The sequence below is a fragment of the Linepithema humile genome, chromosome 1 (assembly GCF_040581485.1).
Source record: "Linepithema humile isolate Giens D197 chromosome 1, Lhum_UNIL_v1.0, whole genome shotgun sequence".
Lineage (NCBI taxonomy): Eukaryota > Metazoa > Arthropoda > Insecta > Hymenoptera > Formicidae > Linepithema > Linepithema humile.
Window position 1 is genome coordinate 27,154,925 of NC_090128.1, and position 23,977 is coordinate 27,178,901.

The following is a 23,977-nucleotide window of genomic DNA, read 5'->3' on the forward strand; positions in this document are numbered from 1 at the left end:
AAAATAAACGCCAATACTCGCACGCACGCGTTCGTTCTTGCTATTTGATTAATGGCTTAAACAAGCTTTGTTAAAGGGTCACTCATTAAACGAGCGCGTTCGTTTTTTAATGAGCTATACGTCACCTGAACGACAAATATTGGCGAAGGTAACGGCACTCTGGAAATGATTATGACGCGGCTAATAGAAGAGGGACAGACTGCAGAGTGCACGAAAGAGGATTCCAGGGTTGCAGTTTATGCATGTAAATCGCCCCGGCTTGAGTCACTGCTTGTTGTTCTTTGCTACGCCCGGATGCATCGGCGTTTTACGCGCGTCACTATATTTTATTGCAGATGGTAGCGTTATATGTACATGGAAACGGACTCATACACAGTGTGTTCCGAAACTATTGCGATTTCTGTTACAATAGAATATTAGAGAAAAACTGAAAAGAGTTTTTGCATAATCAAAAATAGCTATTAAAGACAACTAAAAAAATAGTTTTCAACACTAGCGAATAAATAAATAATGAAATCTTACTTTCCAAGCAATTTTAAATACATTTTAATTCGACAGAAGTTTAGTTCACAGCTTAATTACAAAGATATTTAATGATGAAAATTTTGCAGAAATTTTGAAGCAGATTTGATTTATATTTTTTCAAATTTTTAGCAAGTATTAATGGTAATAAATTCAACGTGTTTGAAGCTTTTGCATTTAATAAATTTATGTTCTGAATGTCTAAACATCTTGATTCGCTTAATTAAAGTTTCTCATGTTTATTAAACATAATTCGATTCTAACTTACTTAAGGAACTTGGAAATGAAAATGTAGCGACAGTTTGGGGACACTCTGTATATACATAGATGCATAAGCGGCGCATGCATATATATGCATCGGTTCGGTTTTCCACTCGCTTTTGTGTCCCCCGCGGCGCATCGATTCGCGGTGTATGCACTTTTCGGCTCACCCCGTTCATCGAAAATCCATTTATTTGCATTACGTCCGTTTTTGTAAATAATAACGAAATCGATAGGTGCGCGTACCCGAATATTCTTTCCATCCCCCGTATACTGGATGTCTCAAAACCGCTAGCGGGAATATTTTTAACAGCGATTTTTGTGAAGTAATTGAAGTTGAACTCTTTGTTAACAAAAAATTTTATTTTTGCAGAATAATAGTTTTCATCGTATATATCGGCAAAATGTTATCGTTTTGATAGCAATCAAAAACGAATACGAAAACGTGAAAATGGACAAGATTTTTTTCTCGAAATGATAAATTACATCAAAGAATATAGTACATTTACAGTCACAAGAGAGCGAATCAAGCATCGCTCTATAAAGCACCCGATCGGTAAATAAATCTTACGACGATCACAGAAGTGTTCACTTCGCGCCTAATTAAACACTATTAGGCGCGAAGCAATTGTGTACACGGTCCGTACGTTGAGGAATGTAAGAACTGATTGACGTTGTCAGAATTATCGGCCTTTAGGCGTCTTAACGCGCAACAGTGAAAAATGCCAGCTATTAATTCTAGTAACATAAAATATTGTTTGCATTATATATTGCCGCAGCGGAAGTGGAGAAAGTAAGGAAAAGTGGCCGCGCGAAATTTATGAATACATTACATATCGAATTTTATACTTTAATATTGTACCGAAAGTGCTGTAAATGCGCTTCCGATAAATATCTCTATACAGTTTGATATTATCTGGAAAATCGACTTAACAATATTATAATTTAAAACTTTAAACCACATATAATGGAAGGCTCCATATGTTTAACAAACGATAAATAATGAAATGGCGATAAGAGCCGTTGCAGGATGTTAGTGCTAAATTTTTAATTTTTCTTAAAGAAATTAGTAAATTAGTAAATTATAATTTAATTATATAAATTTATATGTAAACATCCCTCGTTAATGTTGCTAAAATTAGAGACGTGGAGGCTCAAAACATGAAAACGATATTGTGCGTGGTTCTAACGCGCGGTATAGAATTGAAGCGAATTATATTAATTTGAATAAACGTCAATTTGTTTACTAATAGTGCATGAAAGCGGGCACGCAGTTGGCGTCTGTTAACATAGTGTAACGCAGCTACGCGATATTGCGTTTCGCGGTTGGTGCTTGTAACAGGACTAATAATTGAAGTGTTGGCCGCGCACGTGTATTAATGTACATTCGCGTTCTAAATATTTGGGAGGAATTATCGGTGCAGCTTAATTAAACGCGACGAACGGTGGTAAAGATCGTGCTAGGAATACGAGTCAACCCGTAATTCAGCGGCCGCACGCGAGTAATTACATTTGGAAATGTCCCAACTGCGATTGTTCCTTGCTTCGCACGCCTTTTCACTACGTCGGTTGAATGACTCAGCACGCATTATTCGGGCGACGTGCATATGCCTCGAGAAAGACTAACGACTCGCTTAAGCGCGAAGATTAGAGGCGAACGAATACCAATGTCACTGTACGGCGCAGCCGACTCGTACGGTTATGCAAATGCATTTTATACTGACGATTGATCGCTCGAAGATCATTAAGCTGTCGGCCGCTCGGTAGCGGAAGAAAAAATGTATCGCGCGCACTCGGAACGTTTAATTACGAGCCCGATTATGCCACTGACAAGCCTAATGCGCATGCCGCCCAGGAAGGAATTTATGAAAGAACACACAATGCTTCTTTGACGCGATGATACCTAAATAAGCGCTGCATAATAAAAAAAAAAGTATAACATCATCACGTGTGATGTCTGGCGACAGAGACAAACGCGTTGTCCGCCCCGAAAAAATATTGACTCTCCGTGTGTACTTTTTACAAGCCGGGCTACATCATCCGGTAACTTCCAAGACGCTTCTCTAACGACCAATCCTTTCCTCCTTCCTACAATAATGGACTTTAATGGGAGCCCTCGCACGTCTAAACAGTCCTCTCTAGTGTTTGCGCGCTCCTTTCCTTTTCAACCTGGTAATCCGAGGGTCAAATAAAATCGTTTACGAGCACAATGAGGGACGGACCTCCTTCATTCCGTCACGAAAGTACTCAGCTTAAGTGCTGATTATGATCCGACTCGAACTATAAAGGTGCTGGATCATCCTATGGTATTGTTCTCCGCTACGCAATCGGACACAATTCTGAGTGACATGAGACTGATTCACGCGTGATGAACCTTTCGGGGAATTTGAATCATAATCGCAAACACGCCAAGGCCGTATTTAAAAATTCAATGAACGTCTTCTCGTACAATTCGTTGCTTCTGAGAAAATAATTGCGAAATAACACGCAAAGATGTGTCACAAAATTCACACGTAATTACGTTGAAAAATTTTGGAACATTATTACATATTTAAAATCATAACCTAAATCTAAATTCCATTTTATATAAATTTTGTTTTGTTCTGCTGTGTATTGCATCAAAATGTAAACTAAAAAAGTACCACATAGAATTTTGTAGGCACTTTTGACGCACCTGTCTGCATGCGCGAAACACGATGTACAATGGGCGTACTGCAGACAGCCAAGAGATTTATTGGACGACCTTACTGTAGTATTTTTATAAACAAAAATCCCCCTTGAGAGTCGTCGGTAAAGGCAAGGAGGAACGTCCTGAAACGGCGGAGTCGCCTGGTGAAAACCATGAAGGGTCTTCTCCTTGACAGCGAACATCTTCTAGCTCTTTTCTAGGAGTACTCGAGGGACATCGAGTGGCCCCGCGTTAGAACAACGACGTCACACAAATCAAAGCCATGAATATCCGTTTCCCAGCCGTGGCGCTTGACCATTGTATCTTTATTCACTCTTAATCTTAATATCCTGTTTCGATAACTGAGAATCTCACAGACATTTCAAAGTTATTGGCAGGCACTTGTGTTTCTGATTTTATCTCATCTCACCGTGCAAGAAGAAATGCGCAAAACAATTGTGAGAGAGATATAAAAAAAATAACGGGTAGAATTAGAATATATATCAAAGAAAATGTTAATAATACCTATCATTTTGTAGCAAACACAACATTCTCGCGATATTACACGTCATATATTATACATTGTAGTAACAGTCGGGATATCATCTCGGACGCAGCCAGAATACCTCACGGTCTCTCTTTAGTCCGGCTGCGATCAGTAAAATCCTCCTTTCGTCAGCATTGTTACGGAAAATCAGCGTGCATTTTTCACGAGTCGACGGACAATAGGAAGGGAATGCCGGGGCATCCGACGCTGCCTCCCATTGTGATTTTTCCGTCCGCCCGTTTCTTTCGCGAGACTCCGTCCATTTGTTCGTAGGATCGAAGTTTGCGGCTGTTTCGCGCAGCCATCCGCGCCCAAAATGCTACAGGTACCGGCGTTCTGATAAATGGAAAGTCGACCGGCCACTACATACAGCGCCATAAATCTAAACGCCGTGTGATAGACGATCCTCGAATAAAGCCCTCTATAATTCTACGTTATCTTATCCGCGACGTCTGTCGATGGGAAACGATGAACACTCAGAAAGCTTTCTTGCACTTCAATTCCTCACTGAGTAACTGAATTCAGCAAGGCGGAAGAATGAAGGAAAATTAAATATCCCGCACGAGAAATTTATAGCTCCCCGCAAGCATCTCGTACGTTTAATCAAATAAAAAAGATATATATCGTCTCAAAAGAATGATTGTGCATAAAATATCGTTCAATATCGCAAGCGACATGGGCGCGATATAATTTCCGTAGAAACTGCGCGTAATTAGCGAAATAAAATTTTATTTTATAATGCAATATTTGTGAGAGAAATGCAAACCGCAGCAATCAATCGTGTTTGCGCGTAGACTCTTGCTAGATCTACTCATAGAGCTAAGGATACGCGAAATCCTAACTAGAATGGATCTGAGTCATCGAGGCGTGCCTTCGAACACGACACAGGGATCATGGCTGAGATCAATCCGTAAATTCACTCGCATCCTCTGCTGCGTTTTGCTCTCCGCATAATACGCTATCTTCCTGGATTTACAGTTTTCACACAGCGAATTGATATCTCAGGACGAAAATCGCGAACGTTCACGCAGCACCTCGCACACAGCTAAATCAATTATAATTAAATCGCACATAGAAATATTAAAATCAATATATAAGGCTTTCGTAATTACGGCAAAGTTGAAGCAAATACAACTGTGCGAAATATAAATAAATTAATATATTAAGATATATAATTAATATAGCATGTAACTTTTCTTTCTTAATATATTAAAAAATAATTACGAAAAAATTCAGTATCTTTAAGGCTCGCAAAGAATCACCGCCTTGTTATAATCTTCCGAGTCATCTGGCCTGACGACAGGTCTCCCGCCAGCTACAGTCTCTCGGAATCCGTAAACAGGCGGCATTTTTTTCTCAACGATGGAAGATACACGTCGGTACTGTGATTTCACGAGCGTGTCCATCTCGCCCACGCCTTACAAAAACGACTCCGCTTGGAAAACGGGTCTTCCCTTTCTCGAATGCTTTACAGATAATTAACTGACATTAATGTTCCATTCGTCGGGCGTGGTTACGTTCGCGGTTAGCTCGTATTTCTCCACGAGAGTCGGCGCATGTGTGTTTTTACGACTGATAAGGATCGTTTTTCCAACAAGATATCCTGCTCTCCTCGTACCTCTTTCTTCGCTATCCCAGCCCCATCCTGGACAACGACTTCGCCGACAGAGCGGATTACTAAATTCATTGGCTTCGTTTTGTACGGGGAACTTCGCCTCCATGTCGCCGAGGTCGTTTCTCCTTGGCTTCCGCGCAATTAAGGTCAACTCGACGATTTGTCGGGAGCGATTTCTTTCGCGGGCTCACAACAGGAAAAAGGACAAACGTATCTCGCGAAACTTTGTCTGTTATTTAATAATACATGCTGACTTCTTTACAAATCGTACAAGTCGCACTGTTTTGCAGAGATTATAAACAACGTGTCGACGAAAAGTACCCTTGCGACATATATTATCCCCAAATAAAAATCTAATTTGCAAACAGCTTGCAAATATCACACTAATTTCGAAACAGCCAAATATTTCGGAAAAATTTTTAATCTCAAAACTACATTTCGAAAATAAAATATAAGAGTGACGTGAGACGACTTTGTTACATCTTCAGGATTACTCAAAAAAATTAAATCAAACGAGGCTAATTGTAAGTTACATAAATTAAATGGAATCGAGACACAGGGCTAGGCACAGAGACTTGCACATGGCAAATCGCGAATGCTCCCGCGACGCGTGTGGCGCGTTTGCGCGATCGGAAATCCGCAAGCGCGATGCCGCCAATAAAATATGCATGTACACTCGCAGCTTTGTGTAGGTGCTGCGTTACATCCCACGTGGCGTTCCCTACACGGACGTCTCGCGTGTATTAATCTGCATAAACTCATTCCTATGCAAACGAAGAGATTCGACGTTGAACTAGGATATCACGGGAAGCCTCCGCGGCTTACATCGCGGCTTAAACGAGCTCCTATACGTGCGCACGCGTGCGGGCGCATGCCGTCCGCGTGCAAGCTGCTGGTGTGAGTACGTAAATATATAAATACGTGCATATATATATATATATATATATATATATATATATATGTGTGTGTGTGTCTGTGTATTGTAAACGATACCGATCGTAAGCGGAATCTGCCCCGTCGCGTCGACGGCATAATAATTGCGAAATCCCCGTTTCCGCGGCAGACGACGCTGGCTGGCTATCCAAAAGGACGGCCACGACGAGAAAATGGCACCTGCCTGAAACGATAATCTGTCCCCTCCGTAGTCCGCGGAGATGAAAAGAAAACAATCGATGAATAATTTTGTGGCCGCCGGAGTGCTTACCGCGTCCGGGGGAATTGATTTCAACGAAGCGTATCGCGGGCGTTAAGTCTCTCATGAATACAATGAGGAGATAAAGCTTTTATGGCGGCTCGACGTATAAACGATACTGTTTTCCGATAATTTCTAATTTAACACTTAGTGCTCAGGGAGATTAAATGTTTACGCGAGAGACGGAATAGTTCGTCAAGGCACACACAACCATGTTTTGATAAACAACAAACCGTGTTACGCATATATATATATATGTCGTTACATTTAATTAAATATACAACGATGGTTACGCGCGCGCGCGCGTTCGTTAAAGAATTTATTTTACTTCTTTCTGTTATTCACAATTCTGTTTATTAATTATGCTAGAGGAAATTTTCTACTGTATTTTAATTCTAATAAGTTTTATCTTTGTGTATTATCTTTGTGTGTGTGTATACATCTGCATACATAAAAAAAATAGAAAAATTATTCACTTACGAGGAAAGCACGAAATTGCTCTGACATAATTTAATTTTACTCTTTCGTAGTGAAAAGGCTAATTTCCATGCAGAAAAATACTCGTACGCGCGACTCGCTCATCTCATAAATATTCGATCGCGCGATTATGGAAAATAAATTCGCCGATACGATCGTCATTGATACATCCTCGGAAATCAGCGAGCGTAATACATCATGCCGCGAGTCGCCTAAGAGTCAAATAAGACCTACAATAAGTAATTCTACGATCAAGCAGCTGTGAAGGATTTTGCAAGCGGTGAGGCGTGTGCGCGCAATGCTATTACCGGTTCTTCCTACGGCCAGGGAGAAAGAGAGAGAGAGAGAGAGAGAGAGAGAGAGAGAAGCGACGCGCCCCATAGAACAGATTTTACACCGTCGCGACTATAAGCTGCGGCATGTATGTTTAATGTGGAGCACGCGAGGCCTACGACCGAGCGACTTCTTACTACCGTTCTCGCCATTACTTATTCACCGTCGGCGCAATTACCAGCGGATACTCCATCAAAGTCGAGATACCTTTCTCAACGGCATCGCGCGCGCGAGAGAGAGAAAGAGAGAGAGAGAGAGAGAGAGAGAGAGATGCGGGTTACGCTCTCGTATGCACGCCTGACGTGTACCGGAGTTTGCACAAAGTGGGAAAAACGCATTATCGGCTGATAGGCTCATAAGCCAATAACGAGTTGTTACCATGCGACTCTCCGCCGCTCCTCGTTCGCTTTCCACGTTCGATCTTGATCATGAAAATACGTTCGTGATCGCTGCGGTTGTGTATCGACGCGAGTTAAAAAGCCCCGGCGTCTTCCCTGGCATCTTTATGTAAAGCTGACGCGCATTCTCGTGTCATTCGTTCCTAGAAAGCACATAACAGCGCGTCGCAGGAAGCCAGGAAGGAAATGGTGCAACGTGCAATGCATAATCGACGGAAAACCGTACAAGTATGCGCAAATCGATGCTATTATCGGAGAAATAATATGATACGCTCGCTGTTGGTGCACAGAATTTTGATTCGATAGGGCTCTTAAAAGTGGAGGATTTGTTTAGTTGAAGATACATCAAATTCGACATCCGAAATCATCTTTCGTGCAACTTTTATATATTGCGAAATAATTTTGCAATGTAACATTCAAAATATCTTGGCACCGACGGTAGTCCACTCCTACGCGATGATTCGTCGCAAATTACAATTTTCAAGTACACGGAACACCGGTTCCGATGTCTTTAGCATTCAGCGTGACATTCTCCCGCGATAACTGCGCATCATTTCTCCGCCAAGGCGCACTCATTCTCCGGGAGCAGTCAACGCGAAACGACCCGCTTTGTCGGCCGCCTTCGCAACTCGACAATCGTCAGGCATGACATAACGATAGCGCGCTTTTTTGTTTCAGGTTGACGAGGCAGAAATGGCACGGCGGGAGTCTCGGTGAGGAAAGGGCGAGGGTAAAGCCCTCGCAGGAAAGGGGAGCTATGGTGAAAAGCTTGGATTTCCTCGCCAGAAGGGCGCCACCTGCCGTCCACCTTTTCGTCGTTTTGCTCGCGCTCGCCCCCGCTTACCACGGCGTGGACCTCTGTAAGTAGCTTCTAAGCTCTAATCCGCAGGCCTTATAGTCCCGGCAACGTCCCGTCATGAAACTTCGTAGCTATAGCTCCTTGGCTTGCGCGTCCGCGCGCGCATGTTGTTTCGTTTATAAGTTATTAACGACGCCGGGAGGTTGCCCGACCGCAGAACTTACGCCACCGCAGTCGACGAACTTTCGATCCGGCATCGGCTTTGACCGTGGGTCATTAGGTATCTTATGTATCTGAAGACGTTGCGTCTTATCATTCGAGCCGCGCGCGTCTGCATTTAACGACGTCTCCTTGCGGATCTTCGAGTGGGCGAAACCTGAATTTCTTCAACGACAAGAAATGGCATATCGATAACATACGTTTTGAAACAACACATTTCGCGAAAGTTTTAGTAACAGAAATTTGACAAATTTTTCATTTAGTATATTGTTATTTTATTTCAATTGTTCAACTAATAATTTTTCATCTTTTTCATCGTTTTCTTCTTTGCCTTCAGAAATTTGAACTATAATGCGCTAAAACTTTTAATTAACGCCATAATCGATTTGAATATACACGCTTTAATGAAAAAGTATTTTTGCTTTATAAATCAACGAGATTACCGCATAAAGAAAATTCCACTTACAAGAGTATAGTGCGGAGTACCCCATCTTATCGTATTAATAATAAGTAATCGCCCTGTTCCGAAGCTCCGTTCGCGAGAAGCAGCTTAATAGAAATAGATTTCCGGACGTGGAAGAAAAATTGCATCGTAGCCGCGATAACAGAACGCTTAATAATTGCAGCCCCTCACGAGCCCTTTCGAACAACACTCTCAGCGATTTCCTCCCTTTCCCCGTAATTTATCTCAGCGCCAATAGCCGGGAAGTAATCGATGGTGTTTTTCCTCGAGTGATGTCCTGCTAGCGACTTTTACCGGACATCCTTTAAGGATAAATCCGCACGAGACGTCTGGCCGGCAGTCAGACGTACCGAGGATTAACGAAGGGAGATCGGTGTCGAGAGATGCGGAGAGGGTGTCGCGTTCAGGAGCTCTTATTCACAATCGATTTACGATATCTCACGGTCGCTCGTTAGACCGGACACGCCGACAAAGGAAACGAATTCTGCCGCAAAACGATCGAACTTTATCGAGGGCGGGCGCTTGTGAAAATTCCAGCGGGGGCGCGCGCGCGCGATATATATCGACTGGACCTTCATTAATAATAATAGCCACTCGCTCGCCATGTTGGCCCGCCAACGATCCCGATCGGTATTTCCTCCCTTTGTTGGCACGACTTTCCTACCATTGATTCGAATCGCGCAACGGCACTGACCCCGCCGAATTCGAGGAACATATATTAGCGACAAAATCAGCGTATGTATCGGGCCGACCTTCATTAATAATAATAGCTCGTCCGGGCCCGCCGCGACGATCTCGAATTCGCTTTCGCATTCCCGCTCATCGCGGGGACACGACTTTCCCGCGATCCCCCCCGCGCGCTCCGCGGAATCCGAAGACATATATTAGCGGCGGGCATCGCGATATATCGAAAGGGAGCCTTCATTAATAATAACGACTGGTCCCGCGCGCCGATCGGCATTTCCTCCCTTCGCCGACTCGACTTCGCTGCCGCTTGATTCTAATCGGCTCGCCGACTCGCGCAGTCCGACGAAGTTGGACATATACACATATCGGAGCACCGGAATCGCGATATAACGAGGTGAGCTCCGTTAATAATAGCGGCGATTATTAATCCGGTCGGCCGGCCAATGCCGCGACGTGCACCGCATTCGTAGGCGCGCAACTTTCCATCCGCCGATTACGATCGATGCTATCGCGCCGCTCGGAAATCGTCGGCGCTCGATATCGTGGCGCGCATTAAGCGGCGCTTCGTATCCCTCCCGGATAGATGTTCTTCCGATTCTCCCCGCTATCGTTTCCGAGCATCTCGCCGCGGACTTGCAACTAACAAAGCCCGGTAAACGATTCCGGCCGTAAACTCGTATCGTAACCGACCGAGGTGACAAAACAGTCGTACCAAGTTGCGTGTTGCGCAAATTGCGAGCATTACATTCTTAAGCCGCGACGACGAACCCCTTCCCGCGACAAATCTACGCGCTTCGCAGAGATTCCATTCGGCAATAAAGTACGTTGGATTAAAACGTAAGACCAAAATACACATTTCACTCCGGTCGGCGCCGACCGGGCGCGGAATTACGCGAGAACGAAAAGGGGCGAGGAAGAGGAGGACGGGGGGGGGGGGGGAGAGGGTTAGTATCGTCGGAAGAACACTGCAAACTTTCGCCGGTATTAATGGCCACCTACATGCCCATTCCGTTCCGCGTTGGCTTAGCGCGGATTCCTTCCGTTATATGCTCCCATAGTACAAAGCTGCATCCCTCCCCGCCCGGTTCCACCCCCTCGCCTAGAGACTCGCGCTACACCTGCACTCGATATCCGGGCATTAGGCATTATCGTTGCCGGCTACGTGTACCATCGCGTCGTCGGACCCGCCCAGGCTACTTCAAATTTTAGCAGTTTCCGTGCCGCGTAATAGTATCATTACTTCGATACGCCGCGTATATATAAACCGTAATCGATGCCGCGCTGCATCATGCACACGAGACTCCGCGCCGCGCTCCGGGCAAAGCGCGGGCGTTCACGACGCGGCTCCCCGGGGCGAAAACGGGCGATCGGGTCGTCGTGCCCGAATTAGTTACGCTTCGATATACGCTCCTTTGTCGAATTACAAGGACTCGGTTGTGTATCAGCATACGCGTCTGTGAATTCGCCGGCTTTGACACAACACGGAATGGAGCATCCAGACTGTCGAACTGAACAGCCGATACGCTCTCGCGGCTGGATAATCGCGTCTTTGGGCCGCGCGTTTCCGAGATAAAGGACCGATAACGCGTGGGCGGTGGATGGCGCCTTGAAAAAAAAGAAACGCGAAATGTCGTGGATCCCCCGTCCCTTACGATACCGCCGTGACGCAATGCGCTATAAATGCGAACATACATCATACTTTGTTGGAACTTTATTGCGCCGCGCGGACGAACCGCGGTAACGCCTCTCGAAAATGCGTGCGCGCCTCAGAGACCGGGATAATGTATGCAAAGTAGACGGTATCGTTTCTCCGATGGCCCTTAACCCTGTCATTGGCCGCTTGATACTCGTCGAGGTGGATACGCGCGGGGACCGAGCGATCTCGCGTGTGCGCGGGAGAAGGGCTCTTTTCAGATATTAAATCTCGGAGAGATAAAGCGCTTTATGACCCTCATTAATGAGTATGCAGTTACGACGAGACGAGAGCCTGTAAAGTCAAGCGCGCGTGCACAACAACCGCACCTAAAAAAAAAAAAAACGGAAAGCAAAAACACACCGTGAATTTATTACGACCGGCGTAAAAATTATACGCGTACACGTTCTTCGCGCTCCGTTTCTCGGCGTCCGCGCGCTATCGACGTCATTTTTCGCCATTCCCGAGGACGCAATACGCGATCGACACAACGGCGCAATAAATACACCGCAGGTTTATCTCGCGCGCCAAGATATCCCGTTCCCGGCACCGGCGCGACAGTGCGGTCGGCAGCGGCAGTCCTCACAAGGCAGCTGTGTTCACGTATGAAACAATTAGATCGGTCCAGAAGATACGGTAACGTCGAGGCGGGCCCCATTCCCCCTTCCGCGCTCAGGTACCGGCCTCGGACCGTAACTTCCACCCGCACGACAGGCAGCCGTACACGAGAGCGTAAACCGGCTATCGCGCAGATCCATCTCGGTTAGCTGGTTATTTAGCCGTTTATGATCCGGCCGTGATGCACGCCGACACGGCTATAGAGGAGGCGCATATAAATTCAAACCTCTGCTTTAACCTCGGCGACGCCACGTTTCGTTTGTTGCAGCCCAATGCATCGCGCCGCTCGGCATGGAGTCCCGGGCGATCCCGGACGCGGATATCAACGCCAGTTCCAGCTTCGACACCGGAAACGTCGGTCCCCACCTGGCACGGTAAGCGACAGTTTTTCATCCGGATAGTCCTCCCGACCGCCATCGATCACTCGTATCTACCGGCGCCTTCTGTTGCGCTCAATGCACCCGCGATCGGGTCGCTGCGCGACGCGACCGATATCGCGGGGTGTGCGTAAGCGCGCGCAAAAACTCATCCCGACCGCGTCTTTCACGCGCTACGTAAATTACGCTTCAAGCTGAGTATTTGTAAAGACGGCAAAAAATTTTGCTTTCGTCTTATAATTTGTATTGTTACAAAGTAATAAGTTGAAACACTACTCTCTCTCTCTCTCTCTTACTTTTAGAAATAATTTAAAAAAATATATATACAGAGATTTTACGTCGACCGGGTAAATCCTTCGCTTCGTGAAAGGGTTAATTGTAACGCCTCCGCGCTGTGCGCGCGCATGAATACTAAAAGCTCGCGGAACGCCCGGTTGCTCGTTAATACGTAAAATCCAGAATATCAGGTTTGTAAATCTATGGCGAAAGACATTATTACGCGCCAACAAAGAGAGCAAGGTGATCGCGAACGTAATTATTTCTAATCTAACGGGGCGTAGCTTTAGTCCTGTTTATACGCGAAGATCTAGTTAACGGAGATTAGTCGACATCTCTCGCCGTCGCGCAGCAACAGAAACAAAAAAAAAAGTCTGCGACACGGTGGGCGCACGAGAAAGCTTATGATGCCTAATTATAAATTAACGCCTATCTCTACCGCGAGAATAAATTCTCGGAGCAGCAACGTATAATTAAGTAATCCACGTATCTTTTCGATAGCTATCGTTTCTCGTTTGGCACTTGCTCGTGCAAAATGAATATTTATAGAGCTGTTAAATCGTTTCTCCCTGAACGCCGGTTTGTTCTTCGGTTTAAAAACGAATTTATTTTTAATCGCGACTGACGAAAATTATTCAACGCGAATTTATGGCCGACCGGGGATTTACATACTGCCATACGTGCGTTCTGTTTTGCGTTAATAATTCCCGCGTCATTATTCGATACGTCCCATAACCGTGCTGTTTTACGCGCACAATTATTTACAACAATGACAAACATTGATAGTTGAAAGAGCCTTAAAAACTTGCGCTACATTTCGCTACGAATTAATAATCCAATGCGAGTTTAATTGCGAATATACGTTTAACGTAAGCTTTTTGCTTTATAGCGAATTAATAAATGATTAAGTACGACGGCAGAATTAATTCCATTCCAAATTAATTTCCGCCTGCATTATCTCTACATTTTGTCCGCTGTTTCGCTTCATTCATACCCCTTCTATCTCGCAAACATTTGCAAAATGGCTGCAGCGCAAAACAGAAATCGCCTTCAGCGTGCCACACGCAGAAGCCTCTCCCGCGTCCTCTAACGCAATTATCACAAAAGGACCTTTGACGTATCATACCTGGACTAAAAAGAGTATTACACCTAGCTAGTGGCGAAAGGGTTGGCCGTGTAACGCCTCTGGTAGCCGCCGATGCAACGCATGAATACGAGATGCAACTGGCAGAGTACGTGCGCCGACCATCTCCTCGCCCTCCCCCCCCCCCCCCTCCCGACCTTGCGCCCCCGACCTCTTCCCCTCTCTCTGTTTTACGCTCACGCCCGTTCTATTTCTCCCTCTTGCGCGCCCGCGTTTAGATATTAATGCGCGGGGCCCCGGTATTCGCCGGCGGTTTGCAGTGCAGCGGCGATTTATACGAATATTCCATCCCACGGGACGTATCCCAGCCCAGCAGGCCGCGGTTGCAGAACCGAACGGGTGCGCGCGGTATCAACCAGACCGGGGGTATACACGGAGCGTTAGTCGACGGCCCCGCGGGCTCTCCGATATTAATACATTCCATTACCGCAGACAATGACCGGCTGAATGGGCCTCCGAGTCTTGATGAGCTCCGCTGCGCCCCCGCATCGTGCGCGCGCGCACGCGAGCACTCGGTATCCTCCACCAGCCGCGCACGTCACCATCTAATTTAATACAGGCCGGCCTCGGGCGCGCGAGATGCTGCGGACGTTTACAGCCGCGATGCGCCTCTCTCCCTTTGTGTTGGCCGACAAAAAAAAAAGGAGAAGAGGGAATTGCCCCGCCATTTTCTTCGGAATTCAACGAGATGATAGGCCGACGAATATTTCGCCCCAATGCGAATCGCCGCGGTTACGCCGCATTTTTCTACCTCGCTCACCGCGGGCGTCGAGAGAACGTGCGTTCAAAAAGGAAAAAGAAGAAAGGGGGGGAAAAAAAAGGAAAACGTAAAGTCGGGTTCCGCGCGCTTTCCCGGACTCTCGTTATACTGAAAACGTCCGCCGTCGTGAATTAAAACAACGCACCTGGAGATGCACGGTGTTACACGAGAAAAATCCCTCGGAATAAAAACATCCGGAATATAAGATACATAAGTGGTTCGTAATTTAAACCGTTACATAAAGCTTGACATGAAACTCTCTCTCTCTCTCATGCAGAAAAATATTAGAGGACATGATTCACTGCTCAATATACTCATTTCCGTATTTCTGGAAAATTTCTTTCGCAAGTCATTTGTCGAGAGAGTTTTTCGTATATAAAGAAAAATTCTTTTTCCTTTGAATACAATAAAGCTTCTTTAATTTAAATTGGAATAAAAAAACTCGAGTTATAACCGCGTAAACCGCGATAAATCATCCGTGAATAGAAGAATAAACAGACGCGTATCGCGAGAACTAACGGAGCGCGTCTTTTCCAATTATCGAGTGAAAAATTTTTGACGTACAATCGGCGCGAATAAAGAAAAAGGGGAGAATACCGCGTTGTATCTCGTACCACACGTTCGTTTCGAGAATCGCACAGCTGCAAGTTCTTTCGCACGTTTCCGCCGTACCTTTCCCTCGCGTTTCCGTTCAACGGCATTTCCAGAATGGGTGCAATTAAGACGCCAGCAAGAACATAGAGCGGGCGAGATACCGGGAGAAATTGCACAGGGGTTGAGAAATCACAGGACGACTTTCGCCGCGTAATTTTGTACGGTACGAAAATAGGCGCGCATTTTAATTTATTTGCCAGGCGAACTGTAATTACGTGCTAATTACATCGATGCATACAATTAAGCTCACGAGTTTATTTTCAACGTGAAAGCGGAATATTTAGTTAATATTGTTTACGTGACGTTGTAAATGTGCACCGTTAATATTGCCGTAGCTTTCAATTGGTAAGCAATGGTTATTTCCATACAAGCACTTTCACGCACACGTTCGAACGCGGCTGGAAATATGATACGAACCATTTTCCTAAATAGAAAAACGGCAGGAAACTGCGCGATACGAAATATTCACTGCAGAAAGAACGTACTGGCGTTGAGTTGAGCGAATTTTTACGAACTCGTAATAGCTCTTACTTAGAGTCATTACTTGATACGCTGTAATTTAGAAAAGCGCGAATAACACGACGGTTAAAAGAGACAGGTTCGCCGCTTATAATCACGGCCGATCACATTTGCGCGTCAAACGATGGTAAAGTGGATTCTACTTTCGATCTTATTCCTTCTCAACACCGAGTCGAGACTTCAGAGAACGATTGGAACAGAGACGCCTCGAGTATGGCGGACGAAAATAGCCTCCGATCTGACTGATGTTTCGCAAACGTTCCGGTGAAATCATTTCTGGTATTTATCTATTATATTTCCCTTTCAAAATCTGCGCTCAAAAGATCTTGATGGAGAACCATTCGCAATTATAAAACAAGTTGCTGTAGATAAATGAAAAATCTAGAAATAATTCACAAAGTAGCAATCTATTTTTCATTATTCGTCTAGTTAAATTGCGCTAATTGATGATTTAGATATTCAAGATGTAAAAAACATTATTCTGCGCATAAACAAACAGCATTAATTAGCACTCTAAATGCATATTAAATAACATTCTCGATTTAGTCTATTTAATTGACGATTTGAATATTGAAAGCGCCAAATAGGGCATCATTGTACACGTAGACAAACGGCATTGATTAGCACTCTAAATGCACATTGCACGACATCCTCGATTTAGTATAAAATTAACTGGGTAATTTTTCTTATAAAAACTATAATAGAACGCGCGATTTGAATAGCCCCGGTTTTAGGGTCATTTAGTTCTGCAATGCTTGCGCTGCAGATGCATCTCGCAGCACGTAGAGATAACGATAACGAGCAGCAAGTGCCAATAAAGATTCGATTGGTAAGTGCCGGGGCCGTGTTTTCGATTTCACGACGGAGAAACACAACGATTCTTTAGGAAGATACTTTCGCCCGGCTGTGCAGTCTATCGCGATAACATTTATTGCGCGAGAGGCGCGGCTCGCTCATTTCACACCGTAGACAAAAAGATAGTCAGTCGTCGCGCGGGCTCATTGTCGCGCGGCATTTAGCCCGAGAACGTAAATATATATTTTACGTTGCCAACAAAGGAGGCCGTCCCCGTCTTAGCGACAGAAGCTCTTTGCTATTTATTCGTCCATGGAGAACTAGTTCGAGAACTCCTTTAGTATTCGTTTAATTCGCAAAGCCGGAGACCGTTTTATAAAAGCGGAATTTTTGAAACGGGTTTAACGAGCAGAAATCGAGAAGATATGATTAAGAAATGAACGTCAAGCAGCATGCGTCTAAAGAATAATTTCGTTTCAGTCGACGAACCGATATTCTCTGTCCAATCTGAATATCTAATTGCCTGCGATATCTATCTGTAATTGAATCAGACTTAAATAATTCGACGTAATTAATCGGTTAACGTAAAAAACAATTGTCTATTCCAATTATGGCACAGATCCAACATCGCTGTATATTAGATTGAAAAATAACTTCTCTCCGTAACGATAACGCGCGATAAAAATTCCGCCACGTGACAGATTCAATTTTCTCGTGACCGACAACGTCGTCATCGAAACGGTAATAACGGACTTTTTTTTTCCCCATCACAAAATTAAATTCTGATCGCGGCTGATGGTGCTTCTGTCGTACGAAATCGCGCGCGAATCTTTTTCCATCGATCGCCGCGCTGCTCCGCCACTCTCCGGCGGCGCGACTGGAGAGATGTCCGTCAATCTATCCGATCGATGGTTTGCATAATGCAGACGCGTTAACGCGCGCAGATAGCGAGCAGTCTCGCTGTCACGTGCCCGTTAATTCCGGCGGATGCAGAATCGGCCACGGGGCGCTTGACGCGATGGAAAATTTAAGTTCGCCGTACCATCCTCCTCTCGCCACGCTCGATTTAATGCCGTCCGTGTCAGTCGTGCGGAGCGGACGACACGGGGTTTTCGGTGGTTCAGCGCCATGTTCCACCGCCGAGGAAACGATTATACCGAATCGTCTTTTTGGAGAACGCGCAGGGAGACCACACACTTCGATCCTCGTCCGCCGCAAACACTCTCGGAAAGTTATTATAAATAGAATCGAGCCGGTTTCGGTTACCGCCGCGGATTTTTGAGGATGTAAAAAAAAAAGAACATGGTACGCGCGAGGCGAGATATTGTCTTCGCAGAAGTGAATTCGCGTTTGCATACATTTACATTTAATTTAGAGCGAAACTTTGTTATTTGAATGATATTTCAATTAGACGATAAAGTTTCTAGCAAAACGGGATCGACATATTTCTTTCGAACTAAATCCTTATAATTTTTTCATGATGCATTAAAATCTTACTAAAGAATATTGTTTGAGAATGTAAAATAGCAGTTTGTTTGCAATCGCTTTGAACGCTTTTACATACCACAAATTTATTTGTTTTCCTTTGTGACACACATTGCTATCAGCAAGTGCTATCAACCATGCTACATTTATCATTTTTGAACATATTCGCTTTAACATTCCTGTCGGGCTCACGCCGTCCGATTTCAATCCGATCAAATCGCTATTGTCAATACAGTGCAAATGCGGAAATTAAAATTCGCCACCGGCAGTATTTTAAATAAATAATATCGATCGGTATTTGTTACAAACAAAAAATAATTTCCCTTTATTAGTTTATCGGGAATATCCATTACAAAAATCTCGCAATGCACAACCGAGTCTCCCGAAATCACGTTAGTATCTGTTTGTGACAGTAGCTTCTTTGGATTATTCAAAGTTAATTATTTTCCAGCGACAATTTTGTTGCAAATTTCATGATTTACAAGCAAATAAAAACATCTCCAAATACTTGTTACGGTCAACAATGTATAAAGTGAAATACATTGACATTCATGTATTCTCATCTTATTTTCTCAGAACGATAGAAAGCCTGGCTACACCGCTCGCTTGTATAAAACCTCCGCCTTGTCATTTCTACTCCACCTTCGACTAACCAGCTCGTGCGAGCCGGTTGTTAACGATAAAGAGACGCTTCCACCACGCAGGTTGTAAATCTCGCGAAAGCAGCCAGAGGTATTATAACGACGAGGCAAGCGCGCCACCATTGAGAAATGCAGTCGCGTTATCATGCTCGACTAATGACGAACGTAAGGTGTGATTATTAGCACCTCGTGGAACAACCGTGACGCGATTTCTCAACGACGCAAACACCGTGAACAACTTTATTCATATTCCCCATTATCGAGGAAAATTATTATAATCATTACGTGCCGTAATAATGCGGTTTATTGTGCCGTTTTCATCACAAGTAATGTATCTCATTTTATCGCGATAAACGTCTCGTATGATTCGCGCAATGTCGCACGAATCGTTGCCTGTCTCGCCGATCTTTCCCAGTGCTATTTGCGCTGAGTCTGCGTGGCTATTTCACACAGCGATTCCTAATCTGCAGAGTTTGAGAAGAATACACCCACCCGTATATAACTATACCTACCCGAAGCGTAATGCCGAAAAGGAGCACCACTCTTAGTCGAGCATTTAAACGGTCCACGCAATTAGGGAAGGCGCTTCGCGCTTCATGTTTTATTCATGCTGGCCCCGACACAGAGCTCTCTCTCTCTCTCTCTCTCTTTCGCTCTCTCTTCCTCCTTGCCTTGCTTTCGACCCCTCGAAGATTAAAACCGAAGCACGAGGCGAGCACAGCTTGAACGTATAAATGGCTGCGTATTCCCGTCCGACCCATATCACCTGCGCGAGATGATACGTGGTCACTCGGAATCTCCGATTTCCCGCCTATGTAAATTCGACAGTTATATCGGGCCGGACTTTGGAAATCTCAATAAGCTTTCGGATTTTCGATGATCGCAAGATTTGCAGAGTCGGAAAGTTCATTCTTGCATTTGTATTTGCGACTACATTTGTCACTTTTCTCGCGTCCTGCAGCAATACTGAATGATATCTTTTTTAACTTTTAATTATAAATCTAATTATTTCACAGTGCTATAATAATATTTGCAATGTAGAAATATTATTTTCGTGATTTTCGCATATTTTACAAATGTTGTTCAATAATCACAAAAGCGCGCTTTCTTTCAAAGAGAAAGAATCGTTTTACTCTAAATTTTTTCCAAATCTTCCAAGCTTCATTAAAATATAATTCCGATTCACATTGTGCGCGCAATCCATGTAGCCTCAGCGAAATAACATTCGAGCGAAAGCACGAAATTTCCGATTTCTCGTGCACGTAAACGCGATAATATCGGAATTCGGTGGGAGGACTTCGATAGCCAACCGCGCGTCGGTTGATCTTTAGATAGCGCGAGATGAACGGTGCTGGCGAGAAACTAACTCGATACTTTCACATCTAATTAGATCGTTACTTTTATGAGCAGACGGTCGGCGAATGAGGCTTAAACGAGAGACCGAACTGAAAACATGCACGGCTATTCAGTGGCACTCCAAATTAATGACCGAACAGAAAAAACATAAGAATTCCTTTACAATTTTGTGCGTCACATTTTAACAGATTTTATATTTCTCACAACTTTAGATAAATATTGCTAAATATAAAATAACGATGGATATTTATATATATATTTAAGCATCTTGGCGTGCCTTTAAAGGTATAAAAATACCAAATATTAATTCGATACTCGCTATTCTCTGTCCAATATTAAACCGATACTTGATGCTTATAGACTGAAATCGGAGAACCTCGGCGGCGCCTGGTGTCCTAAGAACCAAATCACCAAGGAAGCTCGAGAATGGTTGGAAATCGACCTTCATACGATCCACTTGATCACGGCCACCGCTACCCAAGGCCGTTTCGGAAACGGCGTGGGTGTTGAATACGCAGAGGCGTATCTACTGGAGTATTGGAGACCGCGACTAGGCAAATGGGTTCGATATAGGGACATCAAAGGAGAAGAGGTGAGCGTCTTAATTAACAATTCTCTATCGTAATACTACATTACGAACGAAATAAAACGTTGCCGCAAAGTTGTTCAACGTTTTCTAACTGAATTGCTAAATCGAACTGAGTCTCCATTATCTATTTATTACTATAATTTTAGTTCATACGCAAAAAATTATATTAATGTAAATATATACGTATCCACTACGACTATAAAAATATATTCTTTATGATAAATTACTTATCATATCGTTGCTCTGCTATCGCCCGATGCCTCCTTCTTGGCTTTCTCCTCCTCTTTTCAGTGGTCCTTCGAGACACTCATACACACATTCGCGGCGCACGCATTGCTCGCGCGCGTACCCGAAACGCGAAAATCGCGCGACACTTTAAACGACACTCCCGGCATTAACGGCACTCCCGACGCACATTTTGTTATATTACAACGAATATATTTCGTAGCACCGATTAAACACACATAAAGTTTATCTATAAAATGCATTTACATTACAATGATATTTGATATTATAATACAATACTATAATTATGTAAGTTATATGTATATATTGCACCTTTAAAATTTTTTCACGTTTCTTATTTCTCAGCTATATCCTCTGCATACATTTTGTAATTCGATATTTTACAATATTTATATAAGAATAAAAACGCAATCAATCCGACGATTTTTTTTTCCTCTTTTGATATTCTTATGTCGAATATCAAGGTGATACGTGATTGGAGAAACCAACTGGTCCTTTAGAACTGACAGAACGCCAGATCAATGCGGGCCAAAAACATTCGCTGCTATCGTGATTTATGACGTGACGCTGGCGCCGATTCGCGCATTCATCGGCGCCAGTTGATGCTGCAGCTGCCGCGGTTACAGCGCAACGGTCGAAATAGGCCCGGTTCTGGTCCATTGGACGTTGACCCGAAATAATCGTACCATCGCTCCTCTGACGAAGGTGTCGAGATCGTTACTCCGACGAGATAGAATAGGCAGCGCATTCTGTTTGGAACGTTAAGGGCAGCGCGCGTGTACAGGCGCGGGGTGAGGCGAGTCGAAGCACGGGTTCAAAGTGTTCGCTCGACAATCAAGAATCGATTGCGGGGCGCTGGATTATCCTTGCTCGAAACGTAAGCCGCTTATCGCGAATCCGTAAGCTAATTTCGTACCGTCGGTGCACCACTTTGTCGAAACCCCGACTCGTACTACCGGCATGCATCGAAGCCTTCCGGCTCGTCTTGAATCCGTTGCGAATCTCTCGACTAACAGCGAAGCCCATGTTGAAGTATTAGCGGGAGCAGCTGCGGTGAGCGGAATGAGTTCGTGATGGACGCCGTAAAGTTAGGATACCCGGCATTACTTGTTGTATGCATTAGCGGCGGTATATTCCGTTCATATCCGTTAGCGACGAACCGCGATCGATGCGTTACTAACATGTTTAGGGCATTTTCCAGATTGGATCTTCCATAAATAAACGTTCAAACTTTAACTACACAGGTGACGAGCTTTTTGACACGATGGGAGCGATTTATTTCGCCGAAAATAACGCTTCGGAGCGCAAGTTCTTTTTTTTCTCAAGTCAGAACTGTTTTCTTTTATCAGATAAATAACGATTTTTCGAAAAGAGCAAGTTGTAGGTAGTTTTTTTGAAAGGAACATCACGTACACCCGTTCAAGCGATCATCTAAGGTCGCTCGGTACGGTAAACTCTGTCCACATAATAGTGACTGCAAACATCAAATGGGCCCGATACCGTTTGCCTTTGAGAGAGCCGCACACGAGCATCGCCAGCGGCGACGAAACGCATTCCCGATGAACTCAACGTCGTCTACCGTCGTCGGCCAATGTTTATGGACCACGTCGCAATCGCTATTACGACACTTTAAGCCTCGTTCGCTGGCGCGTCCCCTCGGGCGCGATTCCTCGGCGACGCGACGCATCCCCCGTCCCCCTTCATTAATGCAGCGACGATCCCCATCTCACTTTACGACGCGAAGAAGAGAGGCGATACGCCTAAAAGACGAGAAGAAAAAGTTCGCCTAATCGCTAGGCAAATTGGCCATCCGATCGACCGTCTCTTCGGTTCGATTACACTCAGAAATCTGAGAACGATCATTTCGGTATTTTTCGCGGGACGCGCAACTTTGTCATCTTCTCCTCCCCCCTGTCAGCGAGCAAATACGTGTCGCGCGATTATCTCTATCTAGAAATTTACGATCAACCCACTTAATCTTCTGCCTCGAAGGCGACCCTTCTGGAAATACGCTCAATTACCTAGCAATTAAAATTTTACGAATATATTTAATCCTACATAATTAATGAACTTAAAATATCAACATTGAATAATGTTTCATTATAAAACTTTTAAAATTACTTTGACTGTTTTTATTATACAAATTGTTCCCAATCAAATCGTAGTCTGAAGCATATCTAAATCGGTTTGGTCTGCGTTAAATTACATAGATTAATATATTTTTTTGTCTTGTTTCACTTTTGAAATAATCCTTTTTATATATATTTTTTAATAATTTTTGTACGAGGCAAATTGATGGCGTTTTATATATACAATATAACATGTATTACATCTTAATTTAATTACGTTGAAAATGTGTCACGAAGAGAAAAACATTCGACAACATAGATTTAAGTGCATGATTAATGGCAATCCAATTGGACAAGTGCCAAGTGACGCGGAGATAAAATTTTATATATGTCAAGATACAGTGTCTCGATGTATGACGTGCACAACCCGGCTCATCACTATTCATTGCCTTATTATCAATTCGGTATACTTAATTCTTTTGAGACGCGTTTACGCGCGAGAACTCGCTCATGCGTAAAATACCGCGACGCGGTCGGCAATCGGTAGAAAAAGGCAATGCTGGTGGAACATCTC

General features: G+C 44.2%; 1 protein-coding gene across 1 annotated transcript in view; it reads left to right on the top strand.

Moving 5' to 3' along the window:
- The window catches only part of LOC105668533 (discoidin domain-containing receptor 2-like), a 135,866-nt gene that overhangs the window by 56,644 nt on the left and 55,245 nt on the right, over positions 1-23,977 (top strand). Inside the window, exons 2-4 of the mRNA XM_012360965.2 lie at positions 8,692-8,873; positions 12,761-12,866; positions 20,860-21,091. Coding sequence (XP_012216388.1) covers positions 8,771-8,873; positions 12,761-12,866; positions 20,860-21,091 — 441 coding nt within the window. The 5' untranslated portion in view covers positions 8,692-8,770. The remainder of the gene's footprint in view (positions 1-8,691; positions 8,874-12,760; positions 12,867-20,859; positions 21,092-23,977) is intronic.